The sequence below is a fragment of the Lethenteron reissneri genome, chromosome 48 (assembly GCF_015708825.2).
Source record: "Lethenteron reissneri isolate LAM-NWPU_2019-01 chromosome 48, ASM1570882v1, whole genome shotgun sequence".
NCBI lineage: Eukaryota > Metazoa > Chordata > Hyperoartia > Petromyzontiformes > Petromyzontidae > Lethenteron > Lethenteron reissneri.
In genome coordinates, this window is record NC_083826.1 from 5,250,917 (window position 1) to 5,271,575 (window position 20,659).

Genomic DNA, 20,659 nt, shown 5'->3' on the forward strand with positions numbered 1-20,659 from the left:
GCCACCTGGCGTTGGCTGTGAGCGGGAATCGAACTCGGCTCGCCAGCTTCGTTCGCTCTGTTGGCTACGTGGAGTGTGCGAAAATAAGTTTTTACATGCGTAGCGCAGCGCGCTAACCATTGTGCCACCGCTCCCAATGCACACACGCACACAACCACAGGCGACCGCAACACACACCAAACCAGATGTGCCGCTTAAAAATAATCCCTCCCCATTATCCCCTCCCCGCCGTCCCCTTACGCCGGATGCTAACGTCATCCGCAAGCCGCAAGAGACATGGGCTGTCGGGCTGAGCCAGTCGGGCTGAGCCAGTCGGGCAGATGCCGCGTCGGAATACCGAGCCGGATCTGCCGGGGATCCTGCGGTTCCAATTCGGGTCTCGGGTTTGAGAGTGAAGTCACTTTCAGGATCTGAACATTTGCTGAAGTTTCACTGGAAGGGGTAGGCTATGCACGGTGCGAAATAACTTCAACGTACATGCAAGAAATAAAATAACTTTATTGGGACCGAGGCTCCCGCAAGGCCCTATGCAGGAGGGCGTGTGGCACAGTTTAGAGCCGGCTGTTGCAGAAGGGCGGTTGTGTCGCTACAGTTGTATTATTTTTTTTAAACGGCGCGACGTCTCCCTGAATAAAATTACCGCCGAACCGTTCGCGCGTTCCGAGAGTCGGCGGGGAACGTGATTTTCCCCCCCCCCCCGGCCACCCTTGCGACCTGCAGGCATCTCGGGAACGGGTGAACAAGCGTTTGTACGCGTGGGAGCAAAACCGGAGCATCTGGAGAAAATGCGCGCGTGCGTGCGAGAGGGGGGGGGGAAACGCTCGATCCCGTGCAGATGGAACGGGTGGATTCCTCATCTTGCCGTAACCAAGCGAGGTCGAGGAGGGGGTGAGGGGGGGGGGTTAGGCGGGTCACGTGGCCGTAGACTGGCGTTCACCTTCCTGGCAGCGAGCCCGACGCTCGCAGCTCCCGCTGGGTGGGGCTTCCTGCGAACTTTGGATAATTTTCAGCGAAAACAACGCCAAACCCTGCCGCGATATCCAACCTATTCTTCAGCTACACAAAGCCATTGGCAAGGACCATTGTTTCACCGCAAAGTTATGCCCCCCCCCAAAAAAAATGGGCGCCACGGTGGCTAGGAGATGTTAACTACATCTCCCGGTATTCAGGAGGTCGTGTGTTCGATCACGACCCTGACGCCTGCTGCTGTATATTTGTAGTTTGCATGATCTGTCTCCCCGTGGTCGCCTGGCTTTTTCTCCAGCCCATCCGGGTTTTTCCCCTCCGCATCGCGCGCGTTTGGAGTATTTGGCTGCTACAAATGTCCACACGATAAGCCCACGGGACCACACGAGGCCACGGATAACTCCTGCTAAGCTGATCCAACGCGATTCAAACTTAATGTGGTAAGGGACCAACTTGGGAGAAAACCGAGTCACGCGTCTGTCCGTCTGCCGGTCTGTTTACGATAACTCCTGCGGACACGGTCCGATGCGAACGCAAACTTCGGCGTGAAGTTCGCCACCCCCCACCTTCCCCCGAGCGGAAAACCGGACACTTTCGTCCGAGGGTTTCCTCCACAACGTAACGTGAGAGATGCGGAAGCGCACGCGGCACAACGGACTACTGTAACTCGCGAGGATTAAAATCCAGCTGGCTCTGGCCGCTGCCCCCCCCCCTTCCCCCGCCAGCTTCCGTACGGCCAAATAAGTTATTGCCCGGACGCAAGGGGCACATTGGAAAGCGTCGCAGCATTATCCCGCGCCTGTTGTCACGACACACTTCCCCCCATCTTGTTTGAATCTCTCGCTCGGTCCCCCCCCTCCCATCGCTCTTCTGTTGCTACTCTGCCACCACGGTGACCGATTCTTGTGAGCGTCACTCGTGGATTCCTTCACCTGCCTTGGGGACTCCAGGGATGTTCAACCACCACCACCACCTTCGTGGTTCTTTCGGTAAAGTCACATAGAAGGAAAATAATAAAATAATGAAAAATTAAACATAATAAAATAATTCTCACGACGTTCCGGTCACAACGCAAGCAGCCGTCTTCAAGTGGAGAACAGGTCTGCCACCTGAAGACGGCTGCTTGCGTTGTGGCCGAAACGTCGTGATAATTAATTTATTATGTTTTATTTTTTATTATTTTCCTTCTACGTGACTTTACCGAAAGAACCAAGAAGATGAATCCCTGCAGTCACGAAATCTTTAAATCGAAACACCACCACTACGTTCAACCACCACCACCACCACGTTCAACCACCACCACCACACTGCTTGTCGCAATAAAGGCTAAGATCCCCCATGTCAACTTAACAGACTGTTGGGGCACCAAATGAGAGCCAGCACTGCACACGATAGGATGGGTTGCCAGCACCACGCCCGGCCGCCTTTGTCTCCCCAGTGCCGATGTTGACTACTCGTTTTGAGGCTAAGTTGTCCTAGGGGAGGCCAAGGACCGGTTCGGATAATCGTCACCGATGTTGGCCATGAGCGGGAATCTAACTCGGTCGGCTGGGTTTGTAGCGGAGCGCGCTAACAGCTATGCCACCACTCCCCACTTATCACCTTACTCGCTCATCAACTCGCTCGCTTACCCCCTTACTCATCAACTCACTAACTCACTCGCTCACCACCTTACTCGCTCAACTCGCTCACTAACCCGTTCACTCGCCACTGCAGGTCACAACGCTTTGGAATTCCCTGCCGTCATCTCTTTCGCCCAAGTTCTTAAAGCAATAACTTTCGCTCAACTGGAGCAACTTATTCTTTACCTACGTGACTTTACCGAAAAAACCTAAGAGTATTATTCTTACTTGTGAACTATTGCACCTTCGGGTGGTGCTGTTCGTTGCTGGCCGCTTGGGCACTTTGGGCCTGCGTGCTCAGGAACTCTGCGCGCCGTGAAAAAAACAACAACCCTCGACCGTAAAAGCGGGACGGAGTCCGTGCGTCTGCATGGTTTGTCTTCCTCGTTTATCTCCTGCGCCCTTGGACATGCTTTCCTTCCACCCCTGCTCCCACCACCGTGCGCCGCGACCACGTCAATAACCACGTCAATAATCCGGCCTTGGCTCCCTCGCGGAAAGCTGGCCCCACTGGTTGGGAGAAAAAAATCCCGCGGAGTTTGGGTCGCTCTCCTTGGCCCCCGGGCGAAAAACAGATGTTGGAATGTCCTCCACTGCTGCTGCTGCTGCTCCTGCTGTTGCTGCTGCTGCTGCTCCTGCTGCTGCTGCTCCTGCTGCTGCTGCTCCTGCTGCTGCTGCTTCGTGTTTCCATCCCCGAGGACGATTGGCTGGCGGTTGTTGTTGTTGTTCGCGCTGGTGGGAAACAAACCCAGCGGACCTCGGCCGATCAAGTGAGCCCGTCGGGGTTTTGTTAGTCGGGAGGGAGGGAGGGGGGAGGGGGTGCCGTAGGTGTCAAGACATAGGTGTGGTCCAGGCCAGGGAGGAAACCGGTTGAGTTGCATGCAACAAAGTTGTTGAAAACTGGTTGCCCGTTTAACGCGAGACGCAAAAGACTCGACTCTCAAACGGTTGGTTCTACCCCGTAGGTTTGCGCAACCTCGCGATTTGGTCGCTACAGTCCCACTGTGGGTGGCTCGGGGGTGGAGCCAAGCAGGAAATGGGCGGGGCTTTGCCGTGGGGGGCGTGGTCAGACGTTAGCTACGTTGTTTGATTGGCTGATCGTTCAGCTAGGGGCTCCGTGGTGGAGAGATGTTAACTACCTCGCCTGGTATGCAGGAAGTCGTTAGCTCGATCCGCAACCCTTGATACCTGCTGTATACTTGGAGTTTGAGTTTCTCTTTTTCTCTCTGTCATCATCACGGTGGCTAGGAGATGTTAACTCCCTCGCCTGGTATGCAGGAGGTCGTGGGTTCCATCCCAACCCTGACGCCTGCTGCTGTATATTTGGAGTTTGCGGTGTCTCTCTTTCTCTCTCTCATCATCATCACGGTGGCTAGGAGATGTTAACTACCTCGCCTGGTATGCAGGAGGTCGTGGGTTCGATCCCAACCCTGACGCCTGCTGTATATTTGGAGTTTGCGGTGTCTCTCTTTCTCTCTCTCATCATCATCACGGTGGCTAGGAGATGTTAACTACCTCGCCTGGTATGCAGGAGGTCGTGGGTTCGATCCCGTACCCTGACGCCTGCTGTATATTTTGAGTTTGCGTGTCTCTCCCTCTCCCCGTGGTGGTGTTTTTTCCCTCCCACATTTCGAATCAACGATCACGCGTTCTGAGTATTTGGCTGCTATCGATTTCCACACCGTGATGATAAGCCACTTGGTATCATTTGTGGCCAGGCCGCTTTTGAAAAGAACTTCATAGTCCAATGGGCCTTACCTGGTAAAATAAAGAGTTTAGTTTTTTATAGCTCCGCTGGACTGCATTGCAGATATTGAATCTCCCGTCGTGGCAGCTTAAGCAACGGTGCAGGTTTCTTTAATTCGCCCCCACCGTCCGCCCCGCCTTGTTCCACCTCTGTCCACCCGGCAGTGCCAATGGGCTTCACCGCCACCTCCTTTTCAAGAGTCCTGAGACTCGGTGAGGCTTTCCTGGATAAACAAGGGAAATGTCGTTGTTGTGCAATCATTTCCTGGCATAGCAGGAATTGTGGTTGAACCCGGAGTTCAATTCCTGGCCGCGGCTAAACCCGGTCCTTGGCCCCAACCAACCTGCGCTGTCCAAACGTGGTCAAGTATGGTCAAGTATGGAGCCCGATCTTGATTTGAAGCTTTCGTGACTGCAGGAATCCATACTCTTTGGTTATTTCGGTAAAGTCACGTAGGTAGAAATGTGTTTTTTTTTTCTAACTATGTATTTCTAACTACGTGACTTTACCGAAAGAACCAAAGAGTATGGAGCCCGACTCGCAACACATTGCTCATTACTACAGCAGTAAGTGGCTTTCAAATTTCATTTATTTCCGTTGCTGCCTTCGCCACGAGATGCAGGAGAGGTGGTAGCTGGCCACAAGCACACGCACGCGTGTGTGCATGCGTGTGCCTGTGGGGGTTTTTCGTTGTTTCTGGAGGAGCCCCGAGGGTGAAGATTCAATCTCCTCCTGCCAGCAGGCGTTCAACACTTCACGTGGCCTCAAGGTGCACATGGCCTGGCACAAGCGTCGTGGTGATGTCACCGCCACTTAGTGGCGAATGGCGGTTGTTGTTGTTGTTGCTGTTGCCTGTGGGGGGGACGGTAGCATGGCGGTTAGCGCGCTACGCTACGAACCCGGCCACCTGAGTTCGATTCCCGCTCAGTCAATACCAGGTGACAATTATCTGAACCGGTCCTGGGCCTCCATCTAGGTCGACTCGGCCTCAAATGAGTACTTGTTGCTGTGTGTAAACATCGCAACTGGGGAGATAAAGGCGGTCGGGCGTGGTGCTGGCCACCCACCCCCTCATGTGTTGTGCCGGCCTTCATAGGTGCTCGCTAACAGCACTTGCCCCTTCAGTCTGTTAAGGCTATATGGGGGATCTTTGTCTTTGTGTGCCTGTGTGTGCAAGCAAGTTGGCACCGTAGTTGGAGCACAGCTTGGTATATCTGCCAGTCATCTCAGTCGGCCAACCCATGGCACCACCTGGATCTGTCAGCGGAGCCTTCGACACTTCACGTGGCCTCAAAGCCTCAAAGGCCTGGCACAAGTGCCGTGGTGACGTCACCACCACTTATTGGCGAATGACAGCTGTTGTTGCGCGTGTGTGTGCACGAGTGTGAGCGTGAGGAGCGGTGGCGCAGTAGTTAGCGCAGTGCGCAACAAACCAGGTGAACCCGAGTTGGCGAACAACAGTGTTGATTATCTGAACCGGTCCTGGGCCTCCCCTAGGTCGACTCGGCCTAAAACATGGCCAGTTGGAAGGCAAAGGCGGTCGGGCGTAGCGATGGACACCCATCCCCCTCGTGTGCCGTGCCGGCCTTCATAGGTGCTGTTCGTTAACAGCACTTGCCCCAGCAGTCTTAAGGCTACACGGGGGATCTTTGGTGACTGCTTGGGCGAGGCCTTCATCTGGCAAGTGGATATCTCCTTGTGGTGGTGTGAGCTGTGGCTATTGCAGGGCTGCTCCTTTACCTTTTCCCCAGCCCCAGCGCTTACCCCCAGAAAGCGTTCCAGTGCGGAGTCCTGCAACGGGCGAGCGGAGTTTGCCCAGTGCGCGCGTGCGTTGAACTTCGCGCTGTAGTAGCCAGCCGTGATAATCGGAGGTGCGGGTCGAAGGACAACGAGCAGTTCTAAAGAAGTGAGATTGTCAGTCTAGACGGTGATTTTTTTAAAGTGCGCAGCTCCCAGTGGCTTGCGAATATCGGAAGGAAGAGCGTTTCCGGACGGCTGCGGAAGCGCATCTGAAAGCGCCGTGCGACGCGGCGACCGCCTTTGTCCGACGGGCAGCCGAAAAAAAAAAATTACCCGTAAAAACAAAGTTTTTCACTTTAAATTCTTTATATGCATGGCGGCTAGAGTCCTCTCGTCCTCTGGCTTGAGATGGCTGCCACCTATGGGTCAGATGAATGCCTGCCACCATTAAGCAATTGGTAATTAAATGTATTTATTTTTTCCTAAAAAGTGTAAAATTTTGGATTTTTTTTCAAGAAAATACATTGTCACGCACAACGAGTCTGTGGAAAATGTCAGCTCGATTGGATCACGGGAAGTGGGTTAAAAAACGACCGAAAGATTTGCACGGTCGTAAGCAAGCAAGCACGCAAGCAAGTGAACTTAATATAAAGGATTTTAAAAAAGCTGCTGCTGGCGAAGATGGGACTGGAGTTTTTTCGAGTGGCGATTTTTTTAGTGGTTTACGTTCTTTTCGACGTGGTCGGCTTTGGGGGCGTCGCGGTTCATCTGCGGGCGAGCGCTTGGTGCGTGTGCATAACCAGAGCCCCCCCCCCCACCCCTTTGCGTTTGTGCTCCTCGTGCGTCATGCAGCAAGCGATTAAGGAGCGGCCGGTCGGCGATGGCTCCCTGCTGATGCTCGAGGACGGCAAGAAGTGGAGGGAGAAGTACGTCCGCGTCACCGCCGACGACTACCTCGTCCACGTGTTCGACAGCAAAGAGGTGAGGTGTGTGTGTGAACTGTCGTGGGCTGGTGGGGCGGGTGGGGAGGGGGTGGGTGGGTTAAGTGGGGAGGGGTGGGTGCGGAGGTGGAGGGGCGGGTGGGTGTGACGGGTGAGTGGGGAGGTGGGGAGGTGGGGAGGGGGTGGGGGGGACTTTAAGAGGCGTGCGCTGCTGTGGTTTCAACTCTCCACACTGTGAGCGCTAACAATGACAGCATGGCATCTTCCATGTGTAGTGGCATCGCGGATGTCACCGTGTAATGCCGCCCCTAGAGAGGCTCGGTGAGCACTGACTGGCAGCGCTGGATGATGGCCCCACGCTCTGCGTGCAGTGCCGACCCCTACAGGATAGGGTGTGAGAGTGCCGGCCGTGGGAATGGGGTCACTAAGGGCCATGGCACTCTGGATGACCCCGAAGGACACGTGACCGGTAAAGTCTACACAGGGCCCCCAGGTGGGAGCTAGGGGTGGTCACGTGTCAGGGCCGATGTCTTGCTCGAGGGTTCTCGGAGGTGGTCGTGGCTAAGGGCGGAGCCGGCCACGCCACGGACGAAGATAGAAGCCGGGTCCCCGAGAGGGGACCGGCTGCTGTGGTTCATCCTGAAGAAATCTACGTCTACGTCCGAGAAGAATCGCCAACACGTGGACCTGTACCCAAGTTGGGGTCCTGTCCGTTGTCGCTACTCCCAGTGTGATTGGTGTAGTTAGCCGGGTGGTCCACCACCATAGGATGTGATCTGGTCAAGGGGCAAGTTACCCCTTTGTGTTGGTATCAATAAATGTGTTGCCTCCAAAGAGTACGTCTGCAACTCAGTTGAACTCGCTACACATGTATATATATGTGTATATGAAAGGTAACTTCGCTTGAAAGCACTGTGGAGAGAGTGCCAGACTCAAACGTTGGAAGGTTACAAGATCGAATTCTGGTCAGTAAATTAACTAAAATAATGCGTCTGTGGTGGGAAAAACACGGGGGGGGGGGGGGGGGGGGGGGGGGCCGATTAAGTCGCCGGTGCAAGCGAAGGCCCCTCTTCGTTGCAGCGGTCGTTGAGCACCGTGCGTGCGTGCGCGCGTGTGTGCGTGCGTGCGCGTTGACCCGGATGGATATCAAACTCTTTGGTTTTTTCGGTAAAGTCACGTAGGTAAAAAAAAAAATTTAAATAAATAATAGAAATAAAATAATAAATCACGGCGTTTCGGAGGCAACACAAGTCTCCGTCATCAGGTGGGACCGTCACAGCCAGATTTGCTGTATCAGGTGAGGAAAAAAATGTTGCAGTCTCGAAAGCTTCAAACCGGATGGATTTCTCTTCTTGGTTCTTTCGGTAAAGTCACGTAGAAGGGAAGTAATAAAAGAATAAAAATAAAACATAATAAAATAATTCTCACGACGTTTCGGCCACAACGCAAGCAGCCGTCCTCGGGTGAAGAATGCTGCTTGCGTTGTGGCCGAAACGTCGTGAGAATTGTATTTTATTATGTTTTACTTTTATTATTTTATTACTTCCCTTCTACGTGACTTTACCGAAAGAACCATGAAGATGAATCCCTGCAGTCACGAAAGCTTTAAATCGAAATCGGATGGATTTCGTTTACCTTTTTTTCTGGTCGGCGCACCTGCGCGGCGACATCCACCCCCCTTCACCCCCCCCCCACCCCCCGTACCTTCGTCAACGCCGTTGCAGTTGGGTCTGCGTGAATCTTCCTCCTTTGGTATCTGCGCGAGCCCACAAAGTTTAATGACGAGTGACCTCGGAACCTCGGATTCGAACCCGGGAAACCCTGGGCAGTGCCGGTTAAGGGTGCCATGGCTCGGTGTCTCTGCCACGGCCGTTTCACGAACCCCTCCACCACCAAACCTGGTCTCCAACCCCCCCCCGCTCCCTTACCTCCTGTGCGCTCGGCACTAAAGTGGCTGTCGCAGAACAACCAGAGAGTGAGGAGAGAGGCCAAAGCCCGTGGCGCAAAAAAAAAACGATGCTTGGCTTGACGGAGAGCCGCAAACAAAAAACATAACCTTGATAATGATATGATAATTGGTTTTTTACCCTTCTATCTGGCAACAAAACTGACACCTTTTTTATAAGGAGTCATGTTTGCATAGACCGCAATACCTGCAGTCCAACACCATGTGATACTAGGCTCTAAGGAAAGTTGTCTCGGGTGTGGACCAATCAACTTCAAGGACAGTGCATACATTATCAGAGTTATGTTTTTTGTTTGCATTATGACTGCAGGTATTGTGGTCTATGCAAACATGACTCCTTGTAAAAAAAGTGTCAGTTTTGTTGCCAGATAGAAGGGTAAAAAACCAATTATCATATTTTTTACTGGCAAATGAGGTTCCAATGGTGGGAGAGCGGCAAGTTCATGCGGCGCGAGTCCCCCCCCCCCCCCCCAGTCTCTCATCGCGGCCGCGTGACACCGCGGCGGCTTCGTGACTCGGGGTGGGGGGGCGTGGGGGGGGGGGGACGACTCGCCCGTAGGGTGCACGCGGCGGGAGAGGCTGCTGGTGGCGCGGTAGCCGCGGGGTTGTTGCGTCATCGTGCCACCCTGTTTCTCCTCATGCTCCTGGCCGACTCACGCGGACGCCAAGTCTGCCCTTGGCTCGGAGGCAGCGGCGGCGGCTGCTGCCGCTCTGTGCGTGCGTGGAGGCGCGGCCGTGTTGGCTAAGCTGCTTCTGTTGCGCGGCTGAATTCACGCGCGCAGTGCGGGGAGGGGGTGAGCGGGGGAAGAGGATGAGTGGCGAACGGGGCGTGAAGAGGAGGCCACGTGGGGGAAAAAAGTAGCTGAGATTTTTATGATTTCTAGCTCGAAAAAATGGGTGGTGGGGGAGGGGGGCACGGGGGGGGAGTGGGGTGCAGAGGGGGGCCCCCACCCTCACCCCCACCCTCTCCTAGTTTGATCTGATGGTGAACGTGGGTGTTCCGGTACCCTCTATAGTTTTGTTTTATCTTACCAGGTAATGCCCAGCTGCGCTACGTAGCTCAACGAAGTGGGCTTATCGCCACCGCGTGGGCATTTATAGCGGCAGACAAACACTCCAAACGCGTTTTATGTTGATTCTAAATGCGGAGGTGACAAACCGGAGTAACCCGGAGGGAAGCATCCACGGACATTGGGGGATCATAGAGGTTCAGTACAACAGTGGATTTTACTGCACCGCTAACGGGTGGGGGGGGGGGTCTATAGCACCCGTTTTGCACAGTGGGAGTCACCCATCCAAGGAAGTTCTTTCCAGGCTCCCCCTCCCTGCTTAGCTTGCGAGTATCAGATGCATTCGGTGGTGGGGGGGGGGGGGGGGGGAGTGATTTGGTCGTGGCAGCAAAGTAACGAGAGGCAGAGACTTTCGCAAGACTCGCGCCGCTTCTGCTGCGAATGTTAAAAAGAAGAAGCGATCCACTGTGTGCGATGGGACTGAAAGTGAAATAACCGGCTGGGGAGAGACCGTCCGCGTATTCTGATGTTTATTGCCAAGCAGCCGGCGGTGATGGGTGCGGGAATTGGCAACGACCTCAAAGTCTCGACGCGCAAGAGTTGTGCTGCGGGTAGATGTGAAAGCCATGTTGCTCAACTAAACTGTTTATATTACCCGGTAAGGCCCACTGAGCGAAACGGCTCTTTCAGATGTGACCTGGCCACAAATGATTGCTCCACGAAGTGGCTTCTCATCATCGCGTGGACATTTATAGCAGCCAGATACTCTGAAGGTGTGACGTTGATTGGAAATGTGGAGGGACATGCAAAATATACAGCAAACGTCAGGGTCTGAATCGAACCCACGACCTCCTGCAAAACATGCGAGGCAGTTAACATCTTGCATTGAATGATCATCTGCCATTCAATGATCATGACGCGAGGCTGGGGTCACTGTTCAATTAAATAGTAGATTTGTTATTTATTCTAAATCTTTGTAACCCGTAATAAACAAATAGAATCAAACATTCTAGATTTGAAGCTTTCGTGACTGCAAGGATTCATATTCTTAGGTTTTTTTGGTAAAGTCACGTAGGTAAAAAATTCAAATGAATAAAAGTCAAATAAAATAAAAATAAAATCACCTTAGCATTCTTAAGAATAGTGGCTATTTCAGCTCTTGCTACATCCGCATGGATGTGTCCTATGCCTCCTGAGGGCTACATCAATCTGAGAAATCACATCCTCTACTGGTATCTATTTAGGGGTGACAGCGAAATTTAGTCCTCTGGCTAGTACCGTCTTCAGATTGTCAGAATCAAACAATCTAAGGCTGCCAAATCTCCGGGACGCTCAACTTCCCCCTCCCCTTCCTCCTTCAGCTCCACCCACTTATTACATAGACACGCCTACTCCACCCCTAGCACCGCCCACACAGCGGGTGGAACCTGCCCGCTGCTCAGAGGCCCTGCCTACCTCGCTCTCAACACCCTGCTTCCATACAATTTGAGTCTCCTGGCATCAGGTACATGACTTCAGTCTACTGGAAGCTATTCGCAGGCGTGCGTTCCACACGTGGATCTGCGGAACGCACAGCTGCCAAAGACTACATCGGTCGGCAAGCATCCCGAGTTGAGAGTGAGAGCAGAACAATTTTTTGAAAATTGGGGGAAAATCTTGACGATTTTTTTTTAGTCGTAAGAACAAATATAATTCCTTCACGGGGTGGACACCAGGACAGACTTTTCGAACCTCACTGCGGCTGTCCCAGCCAATCCAGAGACATGAGGTGGCGAGATGTTGACTACCTCGCCTGGCGTACGGAAGGTCGTGGGTATGATCCCGACCCTGACGCCTGTTGTATATTTGGAGTTTGCATGTCTCTCTCATCATCACGGTGGCTAGGAGATGTTAACTACCTCGCCTGGCGTTCGGAAGGTCGTGGGTTCGATCCCGACCCTGACGTCTGCTGTATATTTTGAGTTTGCGTGTCTCTCTCTCATCCTCATCACGGTGGCTAGGAGATGTTAACTACCTCGCCTGGTATACAGGAGGTCGTGGGTACGATCCCGACCCTGACGCCTGCTCTATATTTGGAGATTGCGTGTCTCGCGTTGATTTTTCTCCAGGGTCCTCCGGTTTTAGCCCTCCACATTTTAGAAACGTGCATTTCGAGTATTTGGTCGCTTATAAATGTCCACGTGATTATAAGCCACCTTGTAGAGCTATCGTTCGTAGCCTGCCAGGTCGCTTCTGAAAACAAGATCTGTCTAGCTCAGTGGGCCTTGCCTGGTAAAATAAAAAAATATATATTTGGTCTGAGCTCTGGCTTGGGACTGTGACTGCTGGAGTCCAATATTTACTCTGGGCTTTGCTGTGGATTTCCGTCAGCGGGTGACTTTAAGTGCAGCCAAACAAGTGACTCCTCTTTTTCATAAACGTGTTTACTTTTTCATGAGTAATAAAAATGTTGGAATTTGCAAGGCAGTTCACCGGTGCTCTCCCCGTGTACTCGTAAAGAATACATATTTGCAAATATAGGCGCTCTACAATCCTTGTTAATCCACTCCTCAAATATGTAAATTATCTGGAACAGCCATCGTAACAGAATAATACTATTTTTTACAAATGTGTTACGTGGATAGTGGTGGCTCTCTTACACAGAGATCCATGGAGATGGAGACCCATAGAGATAAATAGATAAGACAGAGAGAAAGAGATACATACACTGGTGGAGCCAGTGGGGTGGCACGTGCCCCCCCAATGATTCGATCGGATCATTGGGGTTTATTAGTAATAAATCGGCATTTTGCGACCCCCACTGCCGCTGTGTCACATATTATTACGTGCCAGGGACTTTGTGATGATAGAACAATAGTATGAGTCCATAATTGGCAATAAGTAACGGCAAAGCGGTTATAAGTGACTCACACAATTGTGCGTGGTTGCGTATACAGTACACGACTTCCCTGAAGGCAAACACCTTCAACGGTTCGAATTTGATCATCAATTGATGGCTGCGCCATCGCCGCACACGCGTCGAATAAAAAGCAAGGGACAAGTCCTTACTTGCTAACAACTCCTCTATCATTTTTGATTGCAGGAGGGGTTGCCCCCTCTACCTGAAACTCCATAAAAATAAAGGAGACCCATAGAATGTAAAAAACAAGAATAGCTTTTACTCCGTTCTGGCAATAAAACAGGAGGTGTTATGATGTTCTAACGCCACATGGAATCAAGTCTGCATTGACCACATGTTGCTTGTGGAAAATCGTGCATTGTCTTTGAGACTGATTGGCAGTTTCCATTGCTGCATCATCATCATCGTCATCTACAAACTAAGCTTGACAAGCTATTTGTTCCATTGGAACCTCATTTACTTGTAAAAAAATATGATAATTGGTTTTTTACCCTTTTATCTGGCAACAAAACTGACACCTTTTTTTACAAGGAGACCACAATACCTGCAGAACAACACCATGTGAGACTAGGCTGTAAGGAAAGATGTCTCGGGTGTGGACCAATCAACTTCAAGGACAGTGCATACATTATCAGAGTTGTGTTTTTTGTTTGCGTTATGACTGCAGGTATTGTGGTCTATGCAAACATGACTCCTTGTAAAAAAGGTGTCAGTTTTGTTGCCAGATATAAGGGTAAAAAAAGCAATTATCATATTTGTTCTTCTGGCAAATGAGGTTCCAATAGTTTAAATTCTTACCCCGAGCTCTCATACTCTGATGGTGCATTGTCTTTGAGTTTTGCGCCTTTTCGTGTCATCTGGTCCAACACCATGTGAGACTAGGCTCTAAGGAAAGCTGTCTCGGGTGTGGACCAATAAACTTCAAGGACAGTGCATACATTATCAGAGTTGTATTTTTTGTTTGCATTATGACTGCAGGTATTGTGGTCTATGCAAACATGACTCCTTGTAAAAAAAGGTGTCAGTTTTGTTGCCAAATAAAAGGCAAAAAACCAATTATCAAGCTATTTGTTATTTTACCAGGTCAGACCCCAATGAGCCCACGTAGATCTCTTTCCAGAAGCGACTTGGCCATTGCATTGATAGCTCAACGGAAGTGGCTCACCATCTCGTGGAAATTTACAGCAGGCAGCCCAAATACTCTAAACCTCCTCTGGCATTCCAAGGCGGTCTCCCATCCAAGCCAAGTACTAACCAGGCACTCGGCACCTGCTGTAAATAAGAATAATGCGCCATGCGTGGAAAGCAGGAAACAAAAACGGAGCCAGGGCAATTGACCAAACTCAAGAGGGGAAGGCCATATTCTTAGGTTTTTTCGGTAAAGTCACGTAGGTAAAAAAATTAAAATTACAGCACGATACAGCTATCGTGCTGTGACGGTTCCACCTGAAGACGGAAGCTTGTGTTGCCTCCGAAACGTCGTGATTTTTATTTTATTTTATTTTACTTTTATTAATTTTAAATTTTTTTACCTACATGACTTTACCGAAAAAACCTAAGAATATGAATCCTTGCAGTCACGAAAGCTTCAAATCTAGGGGAAGGCCACTTGAAAGAGAGATTTTCAAAGCAGACATAAATATATCTTCCGACCTCCGATGGCCTGATTTCAAGTGGCAAGGCGTTCTATAGCTCAAGTGCCACGCTAACAAAAAGCCCATCGCCAAACGGAGCGCAAGCTAGAGACCTGGGAGTGCTGAGCAGTTGAAGATCGGAATATGTTAAGGACCTTAATGGAATTATATAAATGTATTAGTTCCTGCAGGTAATGTGGGGTGTGAGCCCCCTTTTTAAAGCCTTTTAGGTTAATAGCATTATCTTAAAATCCACTCTGAATTTGACCGGTAGCCAATTAAGAGATGAGAGGACCTGGTGTAATGTGCTCACATTAACAGTCCACGTGGAGTAAGCACTTGAGCAGCCGCGTTCTGAACCAGCTGGAGTCTGCCCAGTACTTTGCTCAATATCCCACCCAGTGAAGCGTTGCAGTAGTCGGGTCGGAGGTAACACCGAGAGCATGGACCGGTCTCTCTAAGGTGAGCTGGTGAGCAGGTGACAGGAAGTGGTGCCTCCTGGCAATACTTCTTAGGTGGATGATGACCGGTCGAACTGAACGCAAAAAGTGTTTCTGACATCCCGTGTGGGACTGACACGTCGTGACCATCAATCGACAAACGAGGCGAGCCAATTTTGGAAAGATGCCAAGTGGGGGTCGATGAAGATGGCTTCGGTCTTGTCGGCATATTTTTTGTAAGCAAAGAGTTTCGGCGCAACTATGAATTCACGACTGTTGGTGACGCAGATAGCGCGGAAGAAACTGTTGCATCGCAATGGTAGTGTAATGACAACTTGACACTTCTCTTGAGATGGCACTTTATTGAAGACACATTCACGTGACATCAGGCGGAGACCCCCACCACAACAGCCCCGAGTCTCCCACGCATCTCCCCCTTTTATACCAACACGAGGCCACGCCTCCTTCCCAAATCTTCTCGCTGACTCTGGACGCTCGCTCCACCGGCAGACTCCACCGTCCTCTTCCGTCGCCTGACCACTCTCCCTTCTCGAACATTCCCGTAGCCACCAGTCCCTTCGCACTCACAACTGACTCCTCCGTCATTACCTCCCGTGGCCACCAGTTCCTTTGCACTCACAGCTGACTCCCCTGTCATTACCTCCCGTAGCCACCAGTCCCTTCACACTCACAACTGACTCCCCTGTCATTACCTCCCATGGCCACCAGTCCCTTCGCACTCACAACTGATACCCCCGTCATGACCTCCCGTAGCCACCAGTCCCTTCGCACTTACAACTGATACCCCCGTCATTACCTCCCGTGGCCACCAGTCCCCTCGCACTCACAACTGACTCCCCCATCATTACCTCTCGTGGCCACTAGTTCTTTCATACTGTAGGCTGACCTCCCTGTCATTGCCTCCCGTGGCCACTCGTCCACTCACATCACATGCAGGCTCTGTTGTCATTACAGTAGGATAAAGTAGGATAAGCCAAGTTGTTGGAGCAGAGTACCCAACGGTGCCACCTAGATGCTAAAAAGTGATGGGCCAAGCACCGATCCCTGCGGAACACCACGGAGAACTGGCCTAATTGGTGACTTGAAGCCACCCTTTGTAACGTGGGACCCGCGATTCTTTAAGTGAAGAGTGGAACCACAACCGAGCTATGCCAGAGATCCCCTCCCCCCATTGAAACTTCGAGTCGCTCGGGGAGAAAACCCCGCGGTCAACGGAGTCGAATGCCGCGCGCAGATCGAGCAGAATGAGGAGGCTGACGAAGCCTTCATCTGCTGACGGAAAGTAAATCGTCGACCACCCTTGCCAGAGCGGTCTCGGTGCTGTGCTGTGGCTTCTGAGCTCCGGTGACTTGAGCCTTCGGGTGATTTGATTTTGTTGTTGTAGTTTTGTAACGTGGCCGTGGGGCAGTGGGCCTGGCAGGCTTCCCCACCCACACGGTGACTCGATGGCGTTGTCAGAATCTGTAGGAAAGCGATGTTTGTACAAGGAAGGGGGGAGGTGCGTGGTGGGGGACGGTGGCAGTGGAGGGAGGTGCATGGGGTGGGGGCATGGTGGGTGGGGGGGGTTCACTACTGGTTGCCGTAAAGGATATTTTAGTAAAATGTGGATCGGCACGGATATTTCACCCCATTTAAGGTAAACGTTTTTCAGGCCCCATTTCGATTTTGCACGAGCTGGAGTAGTTTCTGCATTTGCGCTCTTCAACTGAGGCTGCGATGAGACCAGGGGGGGAGATGCTGTGGCCGAGATGTTAACTACCTCGCCTGGTATACAGGAGGTCGTTGTGGCCAGGTCGCTGCTGAAAAATCTGGTCAAATAAAAAAATAGTGTTTTTTTTTATTTAGAACGGCATGCAAATTCAACTAACAATTCCTGTAAGAAGTGCATTGTGGTGATTGTTTTAGACTCTACCATCGGTCTCTCCTTCGTTACCGCTCCCAAAAATCCGACGGGGATGATTCCGTCTCAATTTTTTTTTTTTCTTAAAGCTGTACGGCAAAACGGAACATTAATTCTAAGAATATGGTCAAGAATCGTACTTAAGTTTGGGGCGCGGTGTGGGAGACTTCAAAGCAGCACCGCCCTTCTCCTCCTGCTGGTGCATTTTTCGGCTTACAAAAAATATAAAATTTGGGAAAGGGAAAAAAAATAGCTGCGGCTGAGCCGTAGCCACGGCAGTCGGTGTGCCGCCCGTCGTGGTCGCGCTTGGAGCGGCTTTTCGAGGGCGCAGTTTGCAAGATGAGATTATTTATTGTTACTGTTACGTTGCGTTTTTATTTTTTAACGCTGCGTTCAATCGCAAAAGCCACATTTTACCAAAAATACAATCCTTGCCTCCCCTGCCCGCAGAACGACCTCGCCGCACGCCGTTTACTGTGACACTCCTCATGATGCCCCTTGTCCTTTACCCCCCCCCCCCCGCCCACCAAAAGGCCCAACTCGCACCAAGACGTCACCGTCGAGGGTGTAGGAGGTCACGGTACAATTTGTGCCAAGTTTTGAAAATGATCGTCAATTGTAACTGATGGGTTTTATTGAGCGTGGCCGGTCTTCACTCCCACGCGCGCAAGATCGGTCGGTCGTCAGCTGGTCGATGGCGCAATGCTGAGACGGGGGGGTGGGGGGGTGGCGACAAAGATGACGGCAGTCTGTGTCAAACCGTAAAAAAACAAATCACGATAGGGCCGTCCAAAAACAAACGTGCACAAATTCCGCAACAGTTCCTAACACACGTTTTAACGAGCGCTTTAGTATTGTCAGTAGGCTGCGATGACACACCGGGGGCTCTGCCGGGGAGGGCGCGGGCTGACGTTTCGACCAGCACACGGCCAGTTTCCTCTCGGGCGACTCCCTAAGCTCAGCGCAGATTTCACACACCGGAAGTTGCGTTCGTGTCAGATCCACACGGCAGGAGTTATCGTGACCCCACTGACAGGTGAAAAATCAAGGCAAAAGTGGGTTTCCGGCTCGAATGAGCATTGATGCATTTGGGTAGAGGACTCAAACTCAGGTTGCCGAGTTCGTAGGTAACCGCCGGGACCAGCCACTCCTCGAACGTTGCCGTGTGATTTGCGCGAGCGATTTTTGTTAAATAATCGATTCCGAGTCGCGCGCCGTTTAACGCCCGAGACACAAGCGCGGTGACCGTTTTAATACGGGAAATATCTTTACACAAATATACGCGCGCACGCGCAAAAAAAAAAGGAAATGGCCAAACAATATAAATCAAGCCCCTTGGCTGTCCGAGACGCGTCTCCGGGTAAATAACCAAATTCTCCCGCGCGAGTGTGTGACGGCGACGCGTGAATGCGAGCGCTGTCTTGTGCACATCGCTGCCCGTCGGTGACGCGGCACGGAGCCAGGTGAGGCCCAGGCGGTTGGAACCACCCCCCCCAGCAGGCCGCCCTGGTTATCATCGCCGCGGTTGTTGTTGTAACAACCGCTCGCGCGCCGTCCCGTTCCTTCCACGGCGAACGTTGACGATCCCGCGGCGTCGCGAGTCGCTCGGCCGTTTCACGGTTTCCAAATTCCAACGGGGGAAGGCAGGGGGGAAATCCCACCCGCGGGTTTCACAATCCGTTTTGGGGGCTGACGCGTTGCGATCGCCGCCGCCGCCTACTGGCCAGACTCGTGCCCAAATGCAGGCTGGCTGCGCGGTCGCCTTGCTACAGCTGCCACTCGGGAGAGGACTGGGGGAGAGGGGGGATGTGGGGGGCAGTGTGGGGGGCAGGGGGAATTGTGGGGGGCGGGGGTGTGTGAGGCATGGGGGGGGGGGTTGCTCTTTAAATATTTTCAGACGCGACGCAAGCCGCTGGTTGCGTGTCGAGCGGTCTGCTACGCCACCGCTCTCGAGGAGGAGGGTGGTGTTGGTGTTGGTGGTTGGCTGCTGCTGCTGCACGTGGCTGCCTGTCATCTGCCCACTGTGTGGGGGTCTTCAAGTTGCCGGCAGTCGCTGGAGACGAGGAAGGGGTGGCGGGGAGAGCGTTTGTCACCTGGCTGACGAGCGCTGTTACGTGCCGCATTCCTGCTGCCGCTGCTGCTGCTGCTGCCGCCGTTCGCGTGTCCTCCGCCAGGGTTGTCGTCTTCTCTCCGCGAGCCTCCGTCGTGTGTCGGTGGCGGAGACGCCGTCGGCCACCGCCGCCTCCTCTGCCTCCTCCACCTCCTTGTTGAATGTTCAACGGCGTCGGTCGCTCTCGGGCTTCGCCGACGCGTCGAGTGTGTGATCCGGCAGTACGCACAACGCAGTGGAAGCTGGACAGGGGATGGAGCTGCTACTGCTGGCGCTGCTGCTGCTGCTCGACTGGTGATCCAGAGGTCGCCGGTTTGACCCCCATCATCCGGCGCGGCAGTTGAAACGATGGGGCAAGTTTCTTAAATCCAACAGCAGCAACAACAACAACGACGGCGGACGACAACCGGCGTTCACCGCTGAGTGGCGGTGACGTCACCACGGCGCTTGTGCCAGGCTAGGTGCGGTTTGAGGTCATGTGAAGTGTCGTCGGCCCGCTGGCAGGAGGTCACGGGAACAGACCCAGGTGCCGTGATAAACCCCCACCCACCACCGCGCCCCCCCTTCACTCCGCTGCCCTCTATCCACCCATCAGCCACGTGAATCTGTTGGGCACCACAGCCCGTCAGGTGTGGTGGGGTTATGTGTGGGTACTCCACTTTTTCTGTGACCACCCCATCACCCCAGCACCCATGACCGACATGGTATGGGGGGGGGGGGAGGCCTTCATCCAGCAGTGGTTTCGCTGCGTGTTGTAAACAACGATAATTACTTTTAGTGAGCGAAGTGCTTTTAGGCGCGGTAGTTTGGCTACGGGGTGGAAAGGGGGGGGGGGGGTTTGGCTCACGGCTTCCTGTTTGTTACACACAGAGAAGCTTTTGTTGACGTTTTGCTAATGGCGAGTGGCGGGGGCCTGCGGAATGTAAATTAAAGTCATATTTTGAATTCTCAGAGTCCCGAGCAATTAAGCGAAGCTTCCAGCGTACTCTGACAACCTTGTTTATACTCTACCCGCCCCGGGGGGGCGAGATTACCCTCTTAATGTATCCCGGGTTTCTGTGGTAGACCGGAGGAGGTGGCACGTGACTAGTGGCACTGGCCGCTGGCCGCAGCCACCGGTGGTGAGAGAGGAGCGGTATACTGGATGTGGTGTGCTGGGCTCGGGGAAAAAAATGTGCGGGTCGCCAAACCCAACGCACCGTGACCCCCCACCGAAGATTCAATCTTTAATTTTTAATAATTTTTAGCAGCTGTTGTTACGTTGTGACGAGCTTCCCTTCCGGCACTGTTCCCAAACAACACGACGGGCCTCGTGCGCCCCTCCCCGGTGTCGCGTCGTCGGACGAAGGAATCGACGGCGGGTCGTCGTTGTACCCCCCCCCCCTTTCCCCCCGTCGTGTGAGCCCTTGCAGAAAAGCAGCGCATCGGTTGGAAGCAGATTTCGCAGAACTATTTCCTGACATCCCCCCCTTCAAGTGACCTCCCTGGGGGGCTCCGTGCGCTCTCCAACCGAGGCCCCGCTTTCAGAGACGGTCAGCCTTGCCAAGTCCATTGCCGGCGGGTCAATTGCGCAACCGGGCCGTGGAACGGACGGAGAGTGCACGGCGGTGCGCGTTTGTACAAGGCAACGTGAGGGAGCGCGGGGTTGGGGGGGTTGCAGGCC

The 20,659-nt window shown here is 52.7% G+C and overlaps 1 protein-coding gene across 1 annotated transcript in view; it reads left to right on the forward strand.

The window, feature by feature from the left end:
• LOC133354616 (protein Niban 2-like) overlaps positions 1-20,659 on the forward strand; it is a 76,722-nt gene that overhangs the window by 30,561 nt on the left and 25,502 nt on the right. Inside the window, exon 3 of the mRNA XM_061571605.1 lies at positions 6,928-7,056. Coding sequence (XP_061427589.1) covers positions 6,928-7,056 — 129 coding nt within the window. The remainder of the gene's footprint in view (positions 1-6,927; positions 7,057-20,659) is intronic.